This window comes from Sebastes umbrosus, chromosome 21 (genome assembly GCF_015220745.1).
Source record: "Sebastes umbrosus isolate fSebUmb1 chromosome 21, fSebUmb1.pri, whole genome shotgun sequence".
Lineage (NCBI taxonomy): Eukaryota > Metazoa > Chordata > Actinopteri > Perciformes > Sebastidae > Sebastes > Sebastes umbrosus.
Window position 1 is genome coordinate 16,041,648 of NC_051289.1, and position 22,804 is coordinate 16,064,451.

The 22,804-nt window shown below is 39.8% G+C and overlaps 1 protein-coding gene across 1 annotated transcript in view; it reads right to left on the bottom strand.

Annotated features, from left to right (window-relative positions):
* The window catches only part of ctnnd2a (catenin (cadherin-associated protein), delta 2a), a 317,537-nt gene that overhangs the window by 261,825 nt on the left and 32,908 nt on the right, over window positions 1–22,804 (bottom strand). Inside the window, exon 2 of the mRNA XM_037756610.1 lies at window positions 13,751–13,881. Coding sequence (XP_037612538.1) covers window positions 13,751–13,879 — 129 coding nt within the window. The 5' untranslated portion in view covers window positions 13,880–13,881. The remainder of the gene's footprint in view (window positions 1–13,750; window positions 13,882–22,804) is intronic.

Sequence of the window (22,804 nt, forward strand, 5' to 3'; positions counted from 1 at the left end):
ATTGCATAATTTTGAGACAACTAATTCAAATAAAAAAAGTGTGGTTTTATGCTACATTAGGAGTTTACAATAACAACCACAATGAAAATGGTGTGTGCCATAGTAGAAACATTGGCTGCACTTGTTATTATGGTCATAGGGAATCAATACTGAGTACATTCATTGACTTAGGGGAGTTCCCATCCGGTGTGTGAAAGCTGTGCCTAAGTCCTGGCTGCTGACTGCTGGCCAATGCAGACGCAATGGAAAGAGCATGTCTGGCAAAGAGCATGTCCTGCAAGTGGCTTTTTGAAATGATCAGCACAGCAGTTGAGGAAGAACTATTTCTGGAATGCAAGCACTCGGGGTAGGGAAAAAAATAATGGATTCACCTACAGTATATATTGCAGAATCTGTTTCATTTGAGTCTATGCAGAGGTAGAAGGAAGTCACTGCTTTTATTGTTGTAGTCTGAGTAACGTGACGTCATATCCCTTCAGTATCCGTCAACCAAAACAAACCGCAGCCAACCACAGCGAGTCAAAACGAGGAAGTAGAAATCTCACATTTTAAATCCAATGTGGTAAACACTACACATACAGTAAAGTATGGAAACACTTTGGGTTTCACACATTTCCATGAAAGGCAGAGCTAGACACAATGGCTAAAGCTGCACGCTAACTCTGTCATGGAGAGGAAACGTTATCGTATCGCGATAACTACATCCAGTTTTCAAAATAAGGCTTTAACAAAGATATATACAAAATGCATATATTGAAATAAGATAAATTGGATTAAATTCACCAGAATTATAAAACCCTATATATCCCTTATAAAGTAAAAAGAAAATACCACTAATTTGTGAGGGAAATTCTTCTTTGATTTTTAAATTGCTGGAAAAAAAGAAATAATAATAAATAATGCCTAACTATGACTGATATATTTGACTTCAGGACATCGCTGACTACATACATGCTGAAAACCACATATTTTTACTCTATCAATTTAGATATTTTCCAAAGTAAAAGTCCCTAGAAGTGTATGATTCAACTTTTCCCCATAAATCGTAATATTGAATCACAATACTTGTAGAACTGCAATACTTAAAAATTGCAATACATGTCAAACCGGCACCCATGTATCGTGATAGTATTGAATCAGGGTATTGTTCCAGCCCTAGTAAGCACCCCCTTATTCTTCATCAGCTTTGATTGAAAAGTTTTCACTCTGTGGCTGTTTTTCCCTGAGAAAGTTTTTTTTTTGTTGTTTTTTGGTGAGTTTCCCAGAAGTCTTAGAGTGTTTGTATTGGATCATTTATCCCCGCCACAGAGAGTGTACAAACAGCATTGTACTGTGATTCCACGTTCACTGATTGACCTTCAAACGGTAATTGGCAAGTCTGGTTTGGTAGTTGTCTCGGAGTGCTGGGTTTTGGATGGCTGCCACTGAAACACAGCTCCCTCTCTTTTCACTCTATCTCTCTCTCTCTCATGCCCTATCTTCCTCTTTTTCTTTCCCTCTTTCTTGTTTAACTTATTTACCAACCAGTAACATTCTCTAAATCTCTGCATCTTCTACCTGTGCCTTTCTCCTCTGTCATCCCACATCTTCTCACCTCTCCTAACCACCTCTCTCTCTCACTCAAACAAGATTTTCATGTTTTATCTCATCACTCTTGCTCATTCTCTCTCTTCCTGCTCCCTCTCTGTTTAGCCCAAAGCATGGCAGCTGCAGTAGCATGTAGCCTGCCAGCTGCCAGTTATGATGATGGTGACAGTACAGTGGGGGTGCTGGCTGGGTGATGTTGACTAAATGGAACATTGCAGCACCACTGGCAGACACAAACTCGAGCGCATGCACGCACCCGACGACACACACGACGACGGTGCCAAAGAGCACAACAGCCTTCGGGCCAACTAATAATTCTTCCCCAGCCACAGCCAGGGTGAGGCAGCTGAACGCCACCCTTTTTCTGCCCCAGTCTCCCACAGATGCTCTCTCAGTGAGTAAATGGCAAGGGGATACTGCTACTGTGACATACCTCCCACTCGGGCTTGCATAAAAATTGTTACAAGTCACCTTGGCAGCTTTTAGCCTCATCTAAAAGCCACAAGTCATCATGAGGAATATGACTGTTACATTAAAATGCACCTGGCATTTGTGAGTGATTCAGGTGCTCTGAAGGCTGCAGAAACACACTATAAGACTGTATACGCATGCAGCAGTGCTCTCCGCTGAATGGATGACTGAGAAAATGACTGCTGGAAACCTGCTTCACTGCAGTAAAAACAGGTCTGGCTTCACAGTGTAATCCAATATCGGTGTCTGTGTGTGTGTGTGTGTGTGTGCATGTGTGTAAAAAGCATCCGTGTCTCCCATTTTTCCTGCTGAGTGTGTTTACTGGCAGAGCTGGACGATTTCCTCCCTACCTAACAGACAACCAGAGATTGCAGTGTACTTAACCACATGACTCACACACTTTTACACACACATACACACGGCAAGCCCTCAGGAAGAGCGCCAGGCTTTGAAGGCGGAACTACAACTTCCGTGTCTGTCACGTGATGTCATTTGGCCCGAAAAGTCTTTTTCCCATAGGCTTACATTGGGAAAGAGACGTCTGTAAATCAGCGGATAATTTTTTTTGAGGTGAATCAACTTCCCAGTATTAACACTATGAATTGGCCTTATTTAAATCATCATCATCAATCATCATCATCATCACAGCCAAACTGCATGCACAGAAGAGAATGTACTGTATATACAATATGTGCAATTAGTCCAGTCACACACACACACACACCGTTTGCACACACAGAGCCCAGACTGTATGCCTGCTGGCTAAATGATCTGTTCCTGGCACAGTGAAAGAGACAAATGTTGAAGGACACTGAGGACACACGCAGAGTGAAAGAGGCACGGAACCCAATTTTCAGCCTGAGAACCACTGGCAGAGGGGCAGGCAGATAGGTTGAAAGCACAAAAAAAGCTTTGAACCAGCGAATCCACTCTCTGAATGTGCTGTCAAAGTTCTAACTGTAAGGTATGACAGTGTCATTTCAGAGATAACCGTTGCCACAGCAGAAAGAGAACGCATTATCCTATTATGGCAGCGAGAAACCTTACAATTTCCAATTTCTTTTGCATACATTGAAGGTTATCATGGTCTTCTGTGTCATCAGTGTCCGAAATTCACTTTTTGACTCACCGGCCAAGGGGACTGGTAGATGAAAAAAAAAAAAAACACCGGCCAAGCATATTTTTAATGGACAAAATAATAAATTGCCTTTTTGTGTCACATATTCATTTGTTCCAGTACATTTCATTGAGTTAATAAGGAATTATGTTGAATACAAAACTAAGAGAACTTAATGAATTTGCATGTTTGTTTGGATTTTGATGTTAACAATGCAGCTAAAAAAAATAAATATTTAAATAGTAACATTTAAGTAAAGTTTAAAGTAGCATTTGGTCAAAAAAACTAGATTTTGGAGAACTGTGTGCTTCACAATACGTCATTTTCATTGTTCATTGTAACGTTAGCAGGGTATTTTCCTTTCAACTCTTGTCACAGATTCATCCCAAAATTATTTTCATCATCCCCTATCCTATTTTTTTGGCCCCGGGATGTCCTTATAAAAAGAGGAGCCTATAAGTTCAAGCCCTTTGAGGAGATGTATTCACAGACAAATAGCCTAAACTGTACACACACTGCACTGCTACATTCACAGCTGTAACGTTGTAACTTCACATGCTCTCTCTCTCTCACTCGGTGCGTGTGTGTGTGTGTGTCAAACTCCGACACAAAGAGCAGAAGACAGAAGCAGTGTAAATGACACCAAAACACAGTACAGACTCTCAGTTACCAAGCTTATAGTTTTTTATGATAATGCTATTTTGGTAAAAACGTTTACCCGCCAGTGTGGCAGATAGCCTTCCGAGATTTACTCACCAAAAGGAAAATCTACCCGCATTAATTAATTTGTTAATTTCGGACCCTGCGTGTCATAGATTTTAGGTTCCACAAACCTATGAAACTCTTTCAAAACATTATTGATTATTTCACAATTGCTGTCAAATGGTATATGCTTTTTTCTCCCTGTTTGTGAATTTCAGGAGACACAAGGTTTTTAATCAGCTGCTGTAATTGATAGTCGTGGGCGTGTGGGAGGATTCATTTCTCCCCCATCATTCTGACCCTGAGACAGAGTTAATTTATCACATCTGCAAAACACAGCTGTCACCCCCAGCAATAGACAGGGTATCAATAAAGGGGAGAGAAGAGGAGAGGCAGAGATGGACGGTGACGCATTGAAGTCTATTAAGACACACACTCCTACACTTTCAGAGTGAGTTGTAAACAACACAGCCACCTGCACAAAAGCAAACCGCTATGTGTTGGTGAGTGGAGTGTATATACAGTCAATAACTACAACAGTAGTCAAGCTTAGTGAGAGCATATTAGCGAGAGGAAAGTTTTCAGCTCACTCTAAAGGCCAATGAAGTGCACTCAAACTCCAGCAAAGAATAGGAGTCTGGAGAATAACCGGCAGTATAGAGGAATAGAATACATTAGCCTCTCTGCTCTGAAAAAGACCTTGCTCCTTTCAAATAAGCAAACTGAAAGCCTCCATCAGTTGTGAACCCTTCATAACTTGAGTGGTTTATGGATACTTTCAGCTCGCAAGCAACAAACTCAAAGCAGGATGAACACAGTGTAGTTCAGCAACATGCAGAAAGAGCAAGTATTTTCATAAATAGTATAAAAAGTATGAGAGAGATGACAATGGCGATGTAAGTGATGGCCACAACTACAACTTTGACAACGACCCAGAAAATATTAATGACGACGATGAATATTGCAAAGGACAAAAAATGATAAGATAAGATTAAAGGCCCAATCAGTGTTTGCGCCATTATATAAACGAGGACTGTGTTTCAAATGGAAAATGGCATTTTTTCATTGTGAAAATTCAAATGCAAACACATCTTTAAACATCTCACATCAAATATGTATACATGATATAACCAGACTGGGGTTCTCTATGGGTATGTGTTTATATCTTAGACTGTATAAAATATGGACACAGTCTCCGTGACGTCACCCTTCGGTTTCTGAAGAGCCAAAGTGAAGCTCAAAGTGGGTGGCTCCTGCTGTCGCCATCTTGGTTTTTTGGAACCAGAGGTGACCATGTTTGGATGAGAGGGTGGATCTGTGGATGAGCGAGGCTCGGTGGGGGTGGGGGCAGGTTCAGTTAGCATAACAAACACTAAGTAAGCAGCTAATGCTTGCGCTAGCTAGCTAGCTTGATTAGCAAGGTGCATCCATAATTCATGTTAACAACTGTGATGTTAATTGGGATGCTAATTTTGGATAGTGGTAAAGAGGCTTGTCTAAAAATAAGTGATAGATTACCCTAACACGTACTGTACGGTATATCTAAAAACAAACCACGGAATGAAAATAGCATTATGCTTAACTATACTTGAGGTAATAATTAAAACTACTTATACATTTATATATCCCGAATTATGTAAAAATATTTTAACAAAATCAAATTAAAATCAAATTTTGAAACAAATAATACCACAGTCCAAGCTGGCCACTAATAATCATATCAGTTTTTAGGGGCAAAATTATTACATGACTTATATTTACACAACAATTATGACATTGCTGTATTACCCTATTACTACATGCCCTTGAGAAAAGAATAGTAACAATTGAATAAGTAAAATAGCAATGTCAAACACATTTAATTGGTGCTTGCATGCATTATCAGTCGGGAATCTATAATGTTAGGTTAGCAAAAGAAGGAAAATACCATGGCGAGAAATACTCAGAAAGGTAAGCCAACAAGTCAGAGCCCTTTTCAGCAATTATAACAAAAAGCTAATTTAAGCACAAAATAATTACATGACCAATGTAAAAGACAGATCTCATTTCACTTCATTAAAAAGACAGCATTTAACAAAACTCTCGTCATGTCTTAAGTCAAGCAGCCAGCTCCCTGTTTTCATTTAACTCGTTATAGGTGGAATCATTCGATCAGAGTATCAGTAAGGGATGAAGCAAAACATGAACAACATGCAGATTATAATTAAGCAAGAAACAAGGTTAAATTGCCGGGGCTTTTTTCCAGAAAAAGAGCAGAGCATATAACTCCGTCTAAATGAAAATACCCAGAAAACTGATAGATTGTAGAGCAAATCAGCACTGGTTAAATTGGTCTCTGTGGAGCTCTCCTGCGGCAAGACATGATGCAACACAGTGCAAAGCATCTTGAGAAACTCAAATGGCTCCAACTGTACCACAGAAGCTGTTAAATATGAAAAATCTAACAAGGGAGATAGCCAGCTGACATTTATCTGAGAATGTGGAGATTTTTAATGAAGCTCATTTCCTGTTAAGGTTTCTAACTTATATAGCCCGCATTCGATTTAAAACAGGTAACTCACAGATGACAAGCCACAAAAATGCACCATAATACTCTAGAGTGTATAGCTTAATTTAGAAAAAATGTGTAATACGGTAATAAAATTATACATTTGTAAATATGGGTGATGCATTTTTCAATTTTAGTCACACATTTTTGCAGTTAGTTTCATACTGATTTGATTATATGTTTCAAAACACAATATAACTTAATCAAGTCAAATCTAGGGGGATCCAGTCTGGTGTACAAGGTTACACTGATTATAAAAATTGGTATACTGGTCCGGTGTTGTGGCTTAATATCAAACCAGTTTTTACACCGGCCGGGAGATTAAATCTCATCCCTCGTCAAAGGTAGGTGTAAAGTGAAATTTTTTTGACTATTTAACAAGGTGAAACTATATATACGCTGATGACAATGGCATGTCTAATATAAAGGCTGCATGATTAGCGGGCTTTCATGTGTGAAAAAGTAATGAGAGACTGCACCAATCATCTGGATATACAGTGTATAGAGATGGAGAACTTATTGAGATTGTTTGAATTAATTGACGAGTTATCACCCCATTTGCAACATGTAACGGATAAAAACAGAGCGCTGTGCCCAGAACTGCAGGTGCTAATTTCTCTTTGAATTCTATGCCAGTGGATCTTTCCAAAATGCAGTCGCTGACATGGTGAATGTGAGCAGAAGTACAGTATACCGGGCGATACGATGAGTTTCTCTGGCCCTTCAAGATCGGGCTCACCATTATGTTCGTTTATCCACCCAGCAGGAGGCCACAAACACACACCAAGGAGAGATTTTGCGGAGACTCAGGCATACCCGCTATTTTCTGCTGTACTCTGAATTGAGCGTGTACCTTTTTGTGAACAGGAAAGGCTTTCACTCTTAAAACTGGGGGAAGTAGTTTATTTTTGGCACTGTTTCTGGCACCTTTCAGCATATTGTAATTCAAGTGGTACCCCGGGGAAGGAAGTTTACTGTAACAGGCAAAAAAAAAACAGCCTATTTATATTTGTAGAGCAGCCAATAGGAACGTCCTCTCTCTGAATGACCTGTAATTGGCCAAAGTCTCCCGTCACGGGCTAGATGTTCTGAAGCCTACAAACAGAGCCATGGGGAGGTGCAGAAGTCTAGTTTTCTCTCAGATGACTTGAATTACAATATGCTGAAAGGTTTTCTATGGAATTTTTACCCAAAGATGGCAAAAACTGTACTGCCTACATTTAATAATAACATTTGTTTTTACAATTAACACTTGAAATGATGAAGGCACTTGCAAATGGCAAGGTTGTACAAAATGTAAACCATACATTAATGTTTCATTTTTACCTCTTTACTTAAGATTTCACTAAATTTCTTTTTACAAAATGAACCAAAACACTGACAACGAGGAATATCGTGGCTAGATAATAATGAGAATAAATCAATTAAAATCATACCCTCTGAAACTAAAAAGAAATCAGGTTTGAATTGAAACACTATTACTAATACGATACGATAATACGATAATACTTTATTGTCAGACAGGTCTGAAATTTGTTTTGCATCACAGCAGCTCCGTTTGCAACATCACAGAAAGGACAAAGACAATAAACAAGGATACAAACATTTAAACATTACAATCACAGAAGACGATATTCACGGCCCTTTAACGCACATTTGACCTGGGATTAGGCTCCATATTTAGTTTTAGGATTGACTGATTTACAAAAGAGTGCTTTAGTCTAACCTTATTAAATCGTGGAACCCTGTATCTCCGATTTGATGGTAACAATTGATATTCACTGTTCAGAACATGGTTGGGGTCAGAGACGATGTTGCTAGCCAGCCTTAAGATGTTATTATGATGGGCTGAGTCATAGAGTTTCTCAAGGGGTTGACCTACAATCTTAAGCTTGTTTACAAGATGTTTTAGTCAACGCTGATCTATAGAGGAAACCATAAAGTGCATCTTTGGATGGATGGGAAAAACAACACTGAATGGGTGGTGTGCTGTTGACATTTCTGTGGTATGGATCTGCCCAAGGCCATGACGCATGCATTTAGAGGGAGAATGCACTGACAAGAGTGTGTAAGGCGGGACAGCTCTCTGGTATAATGCTTGGAGACAGTGTACCCTATAAAGAAGTGGCTGGTGACACCTGTCATGGTACCTTGGACAGAGCAGGAGAGGCAGTGCTCAGGTGTGTGTGGCTTATGTTTAGGTTACATAGGAAACCTGTTTATTTTAGCCTACACTTAAGCTTGTATAGGTTATCAGAGAGTAATGTTATGGGATGATGTATAGCTACTGCATATAGGCACACTAATGACTTTATTTTTTTAGATTCCACTGCTTGCACAGTGAAATCAGGATGGAGCCAGAGAGGGCATGCACCATCATTCGTGCAGCAGCTGTGCTGCACAACATTTGCATAGCTAAGAGAGTGCATCTCTCAGTGGAGAATTTGGGACCAGCGGAGGCAGAGGTGGAACATAAGATAGAGAATAGATAGATAACAGAGAACAAGCTGCAGAGGAGGATGTGACAGGGAAGCAATATAATTTGGCTGATCAACCTATAAAAGAACATGACATAAATATGGCCTGTCTTTACCCGAAAATGAAGAGACAGCATGATTTTGCCATGAAAACAGCTTGTAAATAAATTATTCACTGATTAAATTGTGTATGGGAAGAAATAAAATAAGAATGCTGATGACGATGTTTACATTTTTATTTTGGGATTCATTCAGGGATTTATATTTATTTAGATGTATGGGATTATTTCGATGATTCATAAATACACTGTCATTCTCGATTGTGTAGACGGCCCTTTGCTGTAATAGTTGGATTTCTAAGGCAAGTTTCTGTTTCTGAAGCTCAAGCTTCTCCTTTTCCACCCATAACTTCTCCATCTCCATCTCCGCTCTGATAATTTCTTTCTCCAGTAGCACAGATTGGAGGTCCAGATCCCTTGACCTTCGAGCAGGTACAGTTGACACTGAAACAGTCACTAAATAGTGTTTAATAAGGCTTTGTTCTTTTTGTAAAACAGCGCCCCCCGCTAGCGCATCACTAACAATTCAGGCGGAGAGTGGTACTGCAGCACAGGAGACAGCGAGAGGCTTCCAAAACAAAAACTCACAAAATGATTAGAAATTCACAAGTTCTGTGAGGCGCTGAGGAGAGAAAAGCTGCTAAAATTAGGAAGACACCGCAGTAAGTGTAGAAAACTCTGGGTTGTATCAAAGTGGTGTCTGTGAAGAGAATGTCACTGTCGCCACCAGAAAGCTTTTCCTTTCCTTCCATTTCACGTTACAGAGACACACGGTAAAATAATAGTTTAACACATGCTTTTTGGTGGATTATGTGTTTGCCGAATTACAGGAGATGCTTGGACAGATTCAGAAAAGATGTTGAATCTAATGTTAACATTAAATTTGATCAGTAATTAGAGCCGTGCTGTTATTTTCCTTTTTTGGAGTTTTTTTGAAGGGAGGTTCTGCTGATACAAACACCAGCCCAGAGTGGGACTGTACAGCAGACAAGCAGTTCATGACCTGCTTTAATCTTCTTTACAATTTCATGTTGACTCCATCATTCTGGTTATCGCTACAGTTTATTGTTTGACTATTTACTCCCACCAGCACCAAAGTTATAACCACCCGCTCCTGCAGTATCCCAATCCTAATACCGTCCTCCAAAGCAGAGCGCTGCACACAAAAACTGCCCCGCTGTCGCACATCGACTCAACTCACGACTCGTATTAAAACACTGTCATTCTTAAAGTACCTGTACTAACAAAATGGGGTATTATACCGTTTTTAACAGCAAGGTATTGTGATACCTTTCTAGTATCGGTATACCACAACACTATTCAGCAGTGGCAAAATGCTTTCATCACCTCAATTATACTTAAGATCTATCCTGATTAACAAATGTGCCTTTTCTGGCCCACTAACTGGCAAAGACAACAGCGAGAAAGCCTAACTCAGAGCTTCATAATATCCCTTCATAAACCTATGAGTGGTGTCACAGACAATCTAGGCTACCATCATCTCCGTACACTTACTGAACACTGAGTGTCTCGACTCATTGTCAAACTACTTTCCGGTCTAATTGTATCTTGAAATCATTTAATAAACCCGAAGGCTAACAGTGCTGGTTTGAAATCATTTCTCCTAGATGAACATACCACATGTCACGTTTTACTTAACCACTAGCAACGAACGCACACACACACACTCAAGCAGACAGATGGTGTCTACTAAATGGAATCCAAGCCATGTGTGTGTATCCTCAATGGGACACCACAGTGGAGAGAGGTGTGTGTTAGGCATGATGATTGGCCGCAACGGGAGTGGGCTTGCTGGGTTACTGGAGTAATATGTTCATATTCAGACACACACACACACGCATTCACACCTGGACAGAGAACGTGAGAGTGTGAGAGCTATATTTAGAGTTAACGTTTTATCACACATTTACATCATGCATCTATTACACACTTGAAAGTGCACGCACGCACAGGTAGTGCACACAAAAAGCCACAAATCGTGGGTGGAAATCATTGAAAATTATGTTCTATATTTATGATGTGAAAGACATATAAAAAATATCACATAATACCACACTTCTGTGCCGTCCACCCCATCAATTATTATGAGCAGACATTAATGTGTGCCTGGTGTGGAAATGTATTATTCATGAAATATCATGGTGTTGTACAAATAGACCTGCTGAAGGTAAGTGTATCAATCTACATACACACTAGTTTTATCTACAAGCAACTCTGTGGGACCACAAACAAAGGAACAACTGCCGGGAGTGCAGGTGGAGGGAGACTATATGAAACTTTGTGTCACCTGAAAATAGTATTTCCCAGTTGATAGCAATTGTGGAGTTATCAATACTGTTTTGAAAGGGTTTCATAGGTTTGTGGAACCTGAAGAAAATCGTTAAACATATGCTGCTTTCCAACTATCGATTTTAAAGGAGTTTTTAGAAACAAAATCAATGCACTAAATGTATTCTGGTCTGTCTGGTGTAGAGACATTATGACAACAGGACTTGACAGTCAAAATGTGTCTGCCAATGTATTTGTGGAGAGTAAAAACTGTTTGCTCGCCCCTCTGAGCTGTTACATTGATTATCAATTTAAAATTACTGTGTCTAACATTAATGTAGTTACTGAAGAGACATTTATATTTGGTAACTATTCAGTACAGTCCATGGCTGCCAGACATCGAGGTAAGCAGTTCTGAAGCAACAGATTTCGGCTTGTTCCTTTTGGTACCAAATATACCCCTTGTCCAGCTGCATCCTAGAGGGTCCTCCAAAGAGAAAACATGGAAAATGGACCAGGGTTTTTTTCTGGCTCAAAATGAGGCAGAGGTTGTACCATCTTGAACATGTGTACCATCCTGGATTGGTATAGTCAATGTGCTAAATTGTTGCCAAGTTTATAGGGCTGGCTCCTACTTTGCTGCGGTCAAGCCAAAAAAAAAGATGTCTCTTTTCTTCTTCTTTGGCAGTTTTGGTGGCACCTTTTCCCGGTACACTGTGCTGATTATGATACAGCGCCACCACAGCGGCGTAATGCCGCAACTGCCGTTACAAATCACAGAAATCTACCAAGAGCAACACTTGTTCGAAAATGGTGTTTTCCATGAGGACACCCATCAGAGTTCTGTCAAGAGCTGGAGGCGGAACGAATTTGATGGAGGCGGCCTCTTCCTAATTCTCTATGCAGGAAAAGCCCTGTGGACTGTCTAGTGCATTTCTTTAAAGTATGTAAAAATGTTTGGTCGGAGGAAAACCCCCACAGCGATTTTTTCAACTCGCTACCTTGTATCAATGTTGCATTAGTATGGTGTGGATCAGTGAAGCTGCATGGATCTGACTAAATCAGGTACGCTTCAATGATTCAGTAATGTTAGAGCACTGACACGTTTTCTGATGGGGAAAAATACATTCCAGCAGTCACTGCAGCATTTCCCCTCTAACGTGCTGCTATGTAGAGCTGTTTAGGCTTATTGTAACATGAAAAAACATGGAAAACCTGGATGCAAAGGCATTCCTGTTGCCTTCTGATGACTGAACAAGGAACTCATTTTGAATGTTCAGAACATTTTTGCAGTGCACTGCAGAAGGAAATCAACAATGGCTACATGTCTGTGATGTATTCCCTTTTTTAACTTCTGTACATTTGCTCCCCCAACGGGAGGAGGGAGCTACGGGTTCAAAACTGGTCCAAAGCATGGATCTGACTAAACCCTGCATGCTTCAGTGATTCAGTAATGTGAGAGCACTGAGAGGTTCTCCGGTAGAGAAAATAAAACACAAATGAATGCCATTTGCAAAGGGAAATAAAAGCTTAAATTGCCATCAGCAGTTGTCCTTCGGTCGGTAAGGGTAAATGGAATATTTTGTGGTATTAAATTAAGGAGAACTTCAGAGTCAATGTTGATAGGCAAAATGATAAATCTATAGTGTATTGCACTTGCTGATGAGCTAAATCCAAATGAAACAGAATTCCATTACACAAAGGAAGAAGTCCAAGGCTAAACACAAGTCACCAAATGCAATTAGTGAGAATTGGAGGTATTTTTCAGAGGCGCTCTAGACTCAGAATGTCTTTTCATCGTGAAAGCAAAGGTAATGCACATGTTTGTTTGAGGCTTGGACAAATAAAACTGTATTAATCCAACCTAAAGACTTACTTCCCCTCCTCTTTTGGCTGTCTCTCCCTCTCCATTGCAGTCCAACATGTTATTTCAGTAGCTTCCGATGAAATACATTGAAGTTATTATTGTCCTGCACCCAACTCCCCTGTTTCTCACACCAAACCAACCCACCCTGACTTTCACATCCCATCTGTCATTTCTTCTCTCCCCTCTCTGCAGTACGTCCTCCCGTCCTTCCCTCTTTCCCATTCCCTCCTGCTAACCTGAAACCAGGCAGCATCATGACTCTGCCTGTCCTCTCGCAGCGCTGCAGCTACCTTCCAATGCTCCCCGTCGAGTAATTGCCTTGATTTTAATGACTTTTTCAATTATGTGTACTTGGCTACAGCTCTCGCCCCGTAATCTCCATCATTTCCATCCATTACACTCTCGTATTCCCTTGGCACCAATCAATCTTTGGTTTCTTTTAAACACTTCAAGGCAGCGGAGCGCCTTTTCCCCTGAATAACAGTGACAACCTCCTGACCCGCCTCTTAGCAAGCTCTTTAAGGGCTGTGAGGGGGAGAGAGAGGAGGAAAGGCAACCGAAATGTGCCTTTCTTATCAAAGTTATACACAACACAGGTTTGTACGACACACATGTAAAATGGGTAGTTCCTACCTGCTCTTTGACAGAGGCGAGGATGGAGGAGGTCGTCTCTGTCTCAGATCTGTCCCCATTGGAGGCTGGCATCACAGGGGCAACCATGGCCCCCTTCTCCTGCTCCGCAGGCTGCTCTGGCACCGGCATTGCTAATGTGAACAAAACCCACACAAAGAAGAAACATGATTACGGCGCTTGCAGTTTTAAAAGTACAATGTTTTAAAAGTTTTAAACAGTTATAAAACGAAAAAAAGGGCAAGTAAAAATAGGTCATATCAATATCAGTCCAGTTGTAAAGCCTACAGTCAGCTCAATAAATTTAAAAGGGACGATAGATCTCAGCTGCTGCATAGATACAGGATTATCCAATCAATTCCACTTTGATTCGGAGAAACAGAGCAACAGTACTGTAGCAACAACGTAGGAGTTATTCAATGATTGCATTTCTGTCATATGGTCCATTTTTCACAAAGAGCATTGAGATACTGGGATTTCTAGTTAAGAGATTGTGTTTATTTCTTTAGACTATTTCATCTTCTTGGTGCTTTTAAATTATTTATACTAGGGCTGTCGAAGTTAACACAATAATATCGCGTTAACGCAAATTTGTCCAACAATTTCTTTAACGCATTAACGCAATCAATTTTACCAACCATGTCATACTAGCTTGTCGAGAAAGAGGCTAAATAACGCTCCAAACTTGCACTAAATTTTGGCGAGGAAAAATTGGCAAATCAATTTTTTAAGGGGTCCCTTGACCTCTGACCTCAAGATATGTGAATGAAAATGGGTTCTATGGGTACCCACGAGTCTCCCCTTTACAGACAGGCACACTTTATGATAATCACATACAGTTTGAGGCAAGTCATAGTCAAGTCAGCACACTGACACACTGACAGCTGTTGTTGCCAGTTGGGCTTGAGTTTGCTATGTTATGATTTGAGCATATTTTTTATGCTAAATTCAGTACCTGTGAGGGTTTCTGGACAATATCTGTCATTGATTTGCATTGTTAATTGATTTCCAATAATACATATATACATATACATTTGCATAAAGCAAGCATATTTGCCCACTCCCATGTTAGTATTAATTACTTGACAAATCTCCCTTTAAGGTACATTTTGAACAGATACAAAATGTGCAATTAAATATTTTAATCGATTGGCAGCCCTAATTTATACTGATAGACTTATTGTCCTGTTTTAATTTATTTGTGGTTTAAAAGAGAATGAAAAGAGAGCGAGTAGAAATGACAGATGGCATGACAGTTAATCAGATGGAAGCAACCCTTTAAACACGTCAGTCAGTCAGCGTGCCCAGCAACCCTGTGTCTACAATGCTGTGAATACAGTGGGTGCTTGAATGAATACCAAAATCTGGAGACTAAATAAATACAGCAATTAGTCTGCAACACACACACATACAGAGTCACACTTCTCACCTGTGTCCCTGCCAGTATGTCACTTCACAAATAGGGGTCCTGGTAGACTCGTTAAAATGTGATGCCCCACTTATCACGATTTTAATTACTTTATTCAGGATACAGGAATGTGAGGCGTGTCTCTGACTAGTTCATTTTCAAAGGGATGAGACTCTCTTGCAATTATTCACTTGGAAAGAAAACACATAACATTTAGATCTGTCTTTTCTCTTCGCTGCAATTCATCATAAGGGATGGATACACTAGGGGCGATAATAAACGCATCATTTGACACTTCCAAATTGAGCCATGTATAAAATGTACGTCTGTGACATTAATTGAAATTGTTTTAAATCATCAACAAAAACCTCTCTGCCTCTTTTGTTTCTGAGCTAAGAGCACAGAGAGCGAAAGAGAGAGATAAAAAGTGAGAGAATTCAGGAAATTGGTCGGCACATTTTAGTGAGAAAAGACCATGGGGACGCGATTTTGTCAATACAGCAGCCCAGACTTCAGCAGAAGACTAAATAATAAACTGATTTGAGAGCAGGATTTAAACAGAGTCTCTTACTTTACAATTTACCACTAGTCTCAGCCTTTCACTTTTCATATTTGACGTGGAGATCCAAAGCTGCGCTAGCTTTAGTTAGACCCACACATTCTGTATGCACACATCGGTGCGTGTACATGTCTGCAGTGCAAACTCCATCCTATATTTAGTGTTTTACAGCTTTTAACAGGTTTCTTTTAAAGCAAATATTTACAGTAATGTCACTTAGAGTTAATCAGACAGACGTTAAGGGTAAGTGAGCCCTTAGAAAGTCAGCTTACAAAGTCAGTGAGCGATGCAGACAGCCTGCAAATCAAACATCCAGTCAGTTTATCAGCCAGTCAGCTAGCCAGCAGACAGACAGCAGGCCAGACAGGGTGGTGTCGGTAAATAAAAGATGCTAGCGAGATGGCCCGCAGATGGTTATTTTCACTCTCACTGACAAACACCACGACTGTGTCTGGCATCTCCCCTCCTGAGTGGAGATGAGTCACCAGAGTTTGGCTCCTGAGCAACCAGAACCCCAGTAAAGACCATATCACACCAGCTGGCTGACTGCCATTCTCCTCAATGAGCCAAATGTGCAAGTCAGTGGGAAGAGGAAAGACTCACCTTCGTTGTGGAACACCTCCGGCAATGAAGTAAAGCCCTGACATTCCACAACAGAATGAAACTATGCTCCATCAATAATTTAATCTGTGGCTCCTTGGCAGTAGTTTTGTGCTGTGGTGGTTTTGGTTTTGGTTCCACAAACCATCCAGTTACATCTGTAGCACCACTGTATTTTAAAATAGGCATGACAGACCCTTCTCATGGCAGGAAAATCACAGGTGTGACTAATAACATTAATGATGGAGTCATTCCATTTTGCTGTGCCAGTAAGCGATGCCAGTACGCCAGCCTGCACAATAACAGAGCACTGGCACACCTAAATGAAATGCAGCTGTTATTAGTTACACCTGTTTTGATAAGTCACAATGTCTCTGCACCCACTGGTTGTGGGTTTTGACTGTTTAACATTGAGTAAAGGTAGAGAAAAAACCCATTGCTTTCCAAGTAATTGTTTTGTATTTACTGACACTGAGGAACAGTTATGGCACTGGCTCATCGGACATCCAGGGATGCACCGATCCCACTTTTTCAGTCCTGACACCGATGCGATACCCGGGCTTTGGATACCGTCCGACACCGAATACAGATCCGATGCTAGTGATTAATCAATAAGCTGAATGCCTCACTGTGTGGAAGTGACTGGGATCATTCCTTCATGTGTAATGAGATATCAAGCTGGACTTAAACATTGCTTTCTTAACTTTGTAAAACTAAATGTAACAAATAAATACAGTGTTGTAAATGTACTGAATTTGTATCTACTATTAAAATAATGAATCGTGCACCAACAACCTGGTAAAAAATCGCCAAAAACCTTGTTAATGCAGCAACAAATTCATCAAAAAGGGAGTTAAAATTCCAGTATTTAATGTATATTAGTATATAAACATAGAAATGAATTGAATGGATTGGCCCCATTTTCACCGATATACCCGATCCAGCTATTTGAGTCAGTATCTGCCCGATATCCGATCCAGTATCCATATTGGCGCATCCCTTCTGACAACCCATCCCAAGGCTTTCTGACACTATATTCATAATATTCAGTAAATACAAGCCACAAATGCAATTACATTCAGTGAGCGAAGCAAGGTTTAAGTGATTTTGATAAGTGAATTCTTGTAGCCAAAGACTGATTCACCCGAATCACTACAAAGCAATGCAGTTTTTGAGCCTCTGCATACAACAATACACATCATTGTGAACCATTTATTGTCGGAGAAAGCCAGTGATCATGTATAGAGAAGGAAAAAAAACCTTTGTGATTAGTGTCCAGACAGGTGCTGTGTTCAGGAAAATTGCAAAGTTGGCTCCCTGTATATTGGCTGCTTCAGAGATAATCCAGTACCAACACATTCGCCATCGAATGTCACAATACCCCACCACCCCAATGTTCTTCCCGGGTTATTGTCAGCAGGCACAGTTGAGCTGCTATTGAATAGATGTGTTACGTCCTGCAGGGGTACAATGCAACAGGAGCGTCAGCTTAGAGGGGGCTTTTGTAGCTCTGGGGACACACTTAATTGCGGCACATTCTGGCTGATTTGAGTTGTGCACAGCTTCCTGTTGAACTGAGGAGGAATGATGGCCTGACATTTCATTTGGCTCGGGCCATAAGACATAAAAAAAGCCGGAAGTCCCACTTTCTTTTTAAGGTCACGAATCACTGTATCCCCGCAAATGCCCCTGTATTGCAACACGGCAAAAAAGACATTTCAATCATTCCCATCCACCCCGTGCATGTCAAGATTGGAGAGTGTCAAACTCTACAGATACGCTCTCATTTTAATCTGTGCAGCAGCTGTCTGCACGACTCTGTCTCAGCTGTGTCTCACGTAATCGCAACCTGAACTTAAGTGTTTATTGACACTTCAAGTTCTTTCCGACAAATACGTGCGTAAATCAGCGGAGCAGAGTGTGCTGTGGATCTTTATCCAATCATAATCAACCATTGTGTAGTCTAATTCAAATGAAATCAAAGTGATCTGATATCCAGCCTGCTACAGTTTCATAATGAAGCGAAAATATTTTTGGGGAGGGACTGGATTCCCAACACGACTGTCGACCGGACTGTCGTCAGTGCGAGGGGTTCTGCAGCGACATTGGCACCCTGTCTCGTTTAACATGCTTATGCTGTGTGACTTTTTGCCATCAACATTCATAACCATATAACCTTTATGATTAAATGGTATACTAGAGCACCAAGTCTTTCATAGATCTAGCCTCGTAATTTTGCTTTCAAAGTGCACCAGATTGATGCATTTAACTTCAAATGCTCTCACCACAGTCTCTCAAAAACCCTGTGGGAAACACTGTATTAGCCTACGTCATTCAAAGCTCCCCTCACTTCAAAACTCATTCCGGCACCGCTGCTAAAGGGCCATGGATATTAACACATTATGTACTCATTGAATAAGAATAACTGAGACTGTTTTTGTTTGTCCACACACCGGCTTCCTTCACTTAATGCTGTTATTATGTTTCTCTGCAGTTTTTATTCAATCCATTATCCACCTACTGCATCAATGCCTCAATAAATTTGTGTTTTTATTTATTCTGCATATTTTCAAGGGTAATTAAAAACATCTTTAGTTAAATTACACTAGTATTATCTTGGTAGTTGCACCATTGAATAAAGTGTTCAGCCAATCCTAAGGATCGGTATCAGGGCCACTCTGGGCATATTTTAATGGATTGTTAATTCTGTTGGCTCTAGTAGAACATGATAAATAAGGTGGGCCTAATTTATAAGGCTACAGCTGTTACTATTTCAATGTGTCAAATATATATTTAATCAACACTTGTAGGTGAAGTATCTGATCCGACTCGGTGTCGGCAGGACTCTGATAGTAGTCGGACCAAAAAAAAAAGATTCTTAGCTTGACGATTAAAATGAGTCATATGCTGCCCGCACCTGAGATTAAATCTGATCCTAAAAAATATGATGAATATTTGTTTGGAAATTACGATTTAGTTAAATCCGTTTGATAAATCAGTGTACTGATTATACTAAATGCAGTAATATTGGTTGAGGTTTTTGGAGTTGAACATTCACATAGTAAGACAACAAGTAATAGGGTATTCGGCTTTAGGTTTAAAGGCTTAAATTACATCTCATCACCTAGTTTCCAGGTTTTATGTTTAGTTGTGAATCAAGTTTGGGCATTTGGTCTACTTGGTTGTTACGGTCTGTTAACAATTACAAAAAAAAAGTTCTTCTGCTCCACACACAGGCAAAAACACATGCATATGCGTACAAACACAGAGGTTACTCACAGCTTGAGTCATAGGATTTGGCAGGATGGGCACCTCCGACCCGTGCTCACACCATGACCTGACAGGCCTCCACACCTGCCCCCTTCCGGCTGAACACACCTTACATGAACATGTGCATGCTCACAGAAACATACACTTTCAGCACGTACACACACCTTCCTCTGAGGTGAGGTGTCCTTTCCATTTACCCCATGACCCATCAGCTGTCTGACGGCTGCACTGCCCTGCTCTCGCCTCTGACCTTAACTTCTCTTTTTATCCTCTTTTTTTTTTCCTTTTGTTCTCTTCTAACTTTTACTTTTTTTTCGGGTCTGTGCTGTCCCATGGTCGCTGGTCACTGTATATAAGACTTTCTTCCTACTTTGTCTCTTTAAGTCACATCTCCCGTTCCATCCCCCAGGCCATGTCCCAAGTATTGCGTGATCAGGAAGCCGTTGTCCTCAGCATGTTTGAGTGAGGACTCAGAGCACAATCAAAAGCGTGCTGCTTCTCCCCTTCACATGAAATGACACCGCTGAAATATTTACAAGGCTTTGAAATGCAATCTCAGTTGGAAAGAATTGTATGATGGCTTGTACAAAAAGGTTCAAAGGGGTTCCTTAGGGGTGTGAAATAGTGTAGGTGGAGCTTGAATCCTCCTGCAGATCGACTGTATGCCAACACACAATTGGCGTTTATCATGGAAGACATTGTGACATGTCACATTAGGAAAAGCACAGGGGTAAGTAATCCCATGAATGAATGCTGAATTCTATTTAATTTTGTTTTCCTTACTTTCAGTCCTGCTATTTAAAATAATGCAGAATATTCAACAGATAATGCTTTAACCAAATACAATCATGACATAATATTAAGTAGGCTATAATAATATAAAAAGTACATATTTAACAAATAAAGCCCAATAAACAGTTGACTTCATATTACCTCCCACTATAGATTTTGACTGGTAAATGCATTCATAACCACTGGAACCTGCATTCCCATGATACAGAATAGTAGGGCAGCTATAAGCTGAAATATTCATAGAACATTAGGACCAGTTTTTAACACGAACAAGAGTCATATTGTCCGTTCCGTTTCAAGAAAATAACGTTACTTCTAAAAGTTAACTAACTCTTAGCAGAGCCTTGATGACCCAGGAAAGTTAGCTAAAACAGGCAAATAAAACCATTCCACATGTCATAATCCCATTCATACATCGTTCACATCCATGTTAGAATAAACTAAAATGTTCAAATATACCACCCACTTATATTCAGTTATGAATGCAGAGTGGATCAGCAGTGGAGTCCCAAATATATTTTATAAAATCCCCAACTTTTGATTTAGAATATTTGCATTTATTGCATAATAAAAATTGGCTCACATGGTGAAAAATAATAAAGTCTGATTCTGTATCCTGACTGACTGTTTTAACAATTAAATACCTACTTAGCATAGTCTTGTATCAAACTGACAACAGCTTAAGTACAAGAGCTTAAAGCATCCATCATTCTTACATTGGGCTTCAATGAATAATGCTGCCTTTGGACACACTTAACACTATCATATGATCAGATAGTGATCACCTATGTTTATTACTCTTTTAATCTTCAGTGTAACAATCTCTGTCTATACTTCACGTAGATATTCCCTACATTCATACTGCAGATATTTCCGGACTTTTGGACTGGTAACTTTTTGTATTCATGTCTGTGGTAGAAGCATGGAGAATGGTGACAGCAGAAAGAGAGTTTTTATGTTCACGGATAAGCCAGTGAGTCAGTCTTTTTCCTTATGATGTAACATGCTTTGTGGCTGCATTAAACTGTTGAGGCAAGAGGACCTGCCATCTTTCTGTCTTTTACAATGGATTACTCCTGAGAGGCTGTCACCAAAATATGATGTTTGCCACTGATGTTTAGGATAGCAGATCTTTTTTTTTTTACTGCTATCAAACTCGACTCCACTTCTCTGGATATATGAGGCATGTCATTTCAGCCAGTCATTGTGTAGCAATGTCTTAAATCAAACACCTAAGCCCAGAAATGCAAGGTAAATTGCAAAAGGAGTTTAAGCATATTTTGCTGTTGCTCCGGTACAGATAGAATTACAAAGAAATGTCAATTTAACATCCATACCTATTAATTAGCAACAATTTGTGAAAATAGAAGGAAAAAATAGAAGATATTTTCAGCAGTTTTGGGCTGCCATAAATAGTGATTTGTCTTTTTTCATAAATGATTATTTTTTTTGCGATTGTTTTTGGTTAAAATGTAAAATAAAGTAAAGTGTAAATATTCAGTATCTTGCCATACACAAGTAGTAATACTAGGGGTGTAAGAAAATATATTATATATTATGTTTTGTGGTACTGTATCGATTCACAAAAACACTATTGATTTTTAACTAATAGTTTGCATGCAAAGATTAACTCAGTTAAACTTTATTTCTATTATTATTTTGTCCTCTCAAAGTATGTTGGATGTTAATGATATTGGATGTTGCAGGGACTGTTATAAATGCAAATTGTACTGTTCTGATTGCATAAAAAAGTAAACATTTTGATGGTGTGTTCTTCATACTATAACAGTTTTCCTAAAATTAGATTTTTTAAAAATCGCAATATATCTTTGCTAACAGTTTTGCAATATATCGCAATATATTGAATCGGAACCCCCGTATCGTGATACGTATCGTATCGTCAGATTCTTGACAATACACAGCCCTAAGTAATACTGTTAGCTGATTCTGAGGACTTCGTCAAGTTTACTGTATCACTGCTGTCTTTTGTGTGTCTTGGCCACAAATGTAGGTACTAGCTTTGGTCGCCACATCATAAACACTATCCATTTGTGTATGCGCAAACAGCCGGCTGAAGTTCAGAAGTCAAAACTTCTGTTTCAGGCATCAATTATTGTAAAACAAATATCCACTTCTAATAAATTTGGATCCAGTTCCAATTCAGAGCTGGTTGTTTTTGAGATCAAACGTTGGTGTAGGGCTTTTATTTTCTGTGGACCAGCCCTATTAAAAGAAACACACACACACACACACAACATTTTGTTGTGCACTGGATAGAGTCAGTATTTTCTTTGACATGCTTAAATTGGCCTCAGAGGAGCTAATACACTGTATCACATTTCAAAGACAAATATTTCTAAAACGGCTCAGTCTGATACGGCTATTCATGCATATTATACCACACTTTTGATGACGCAAACCCCGCTCT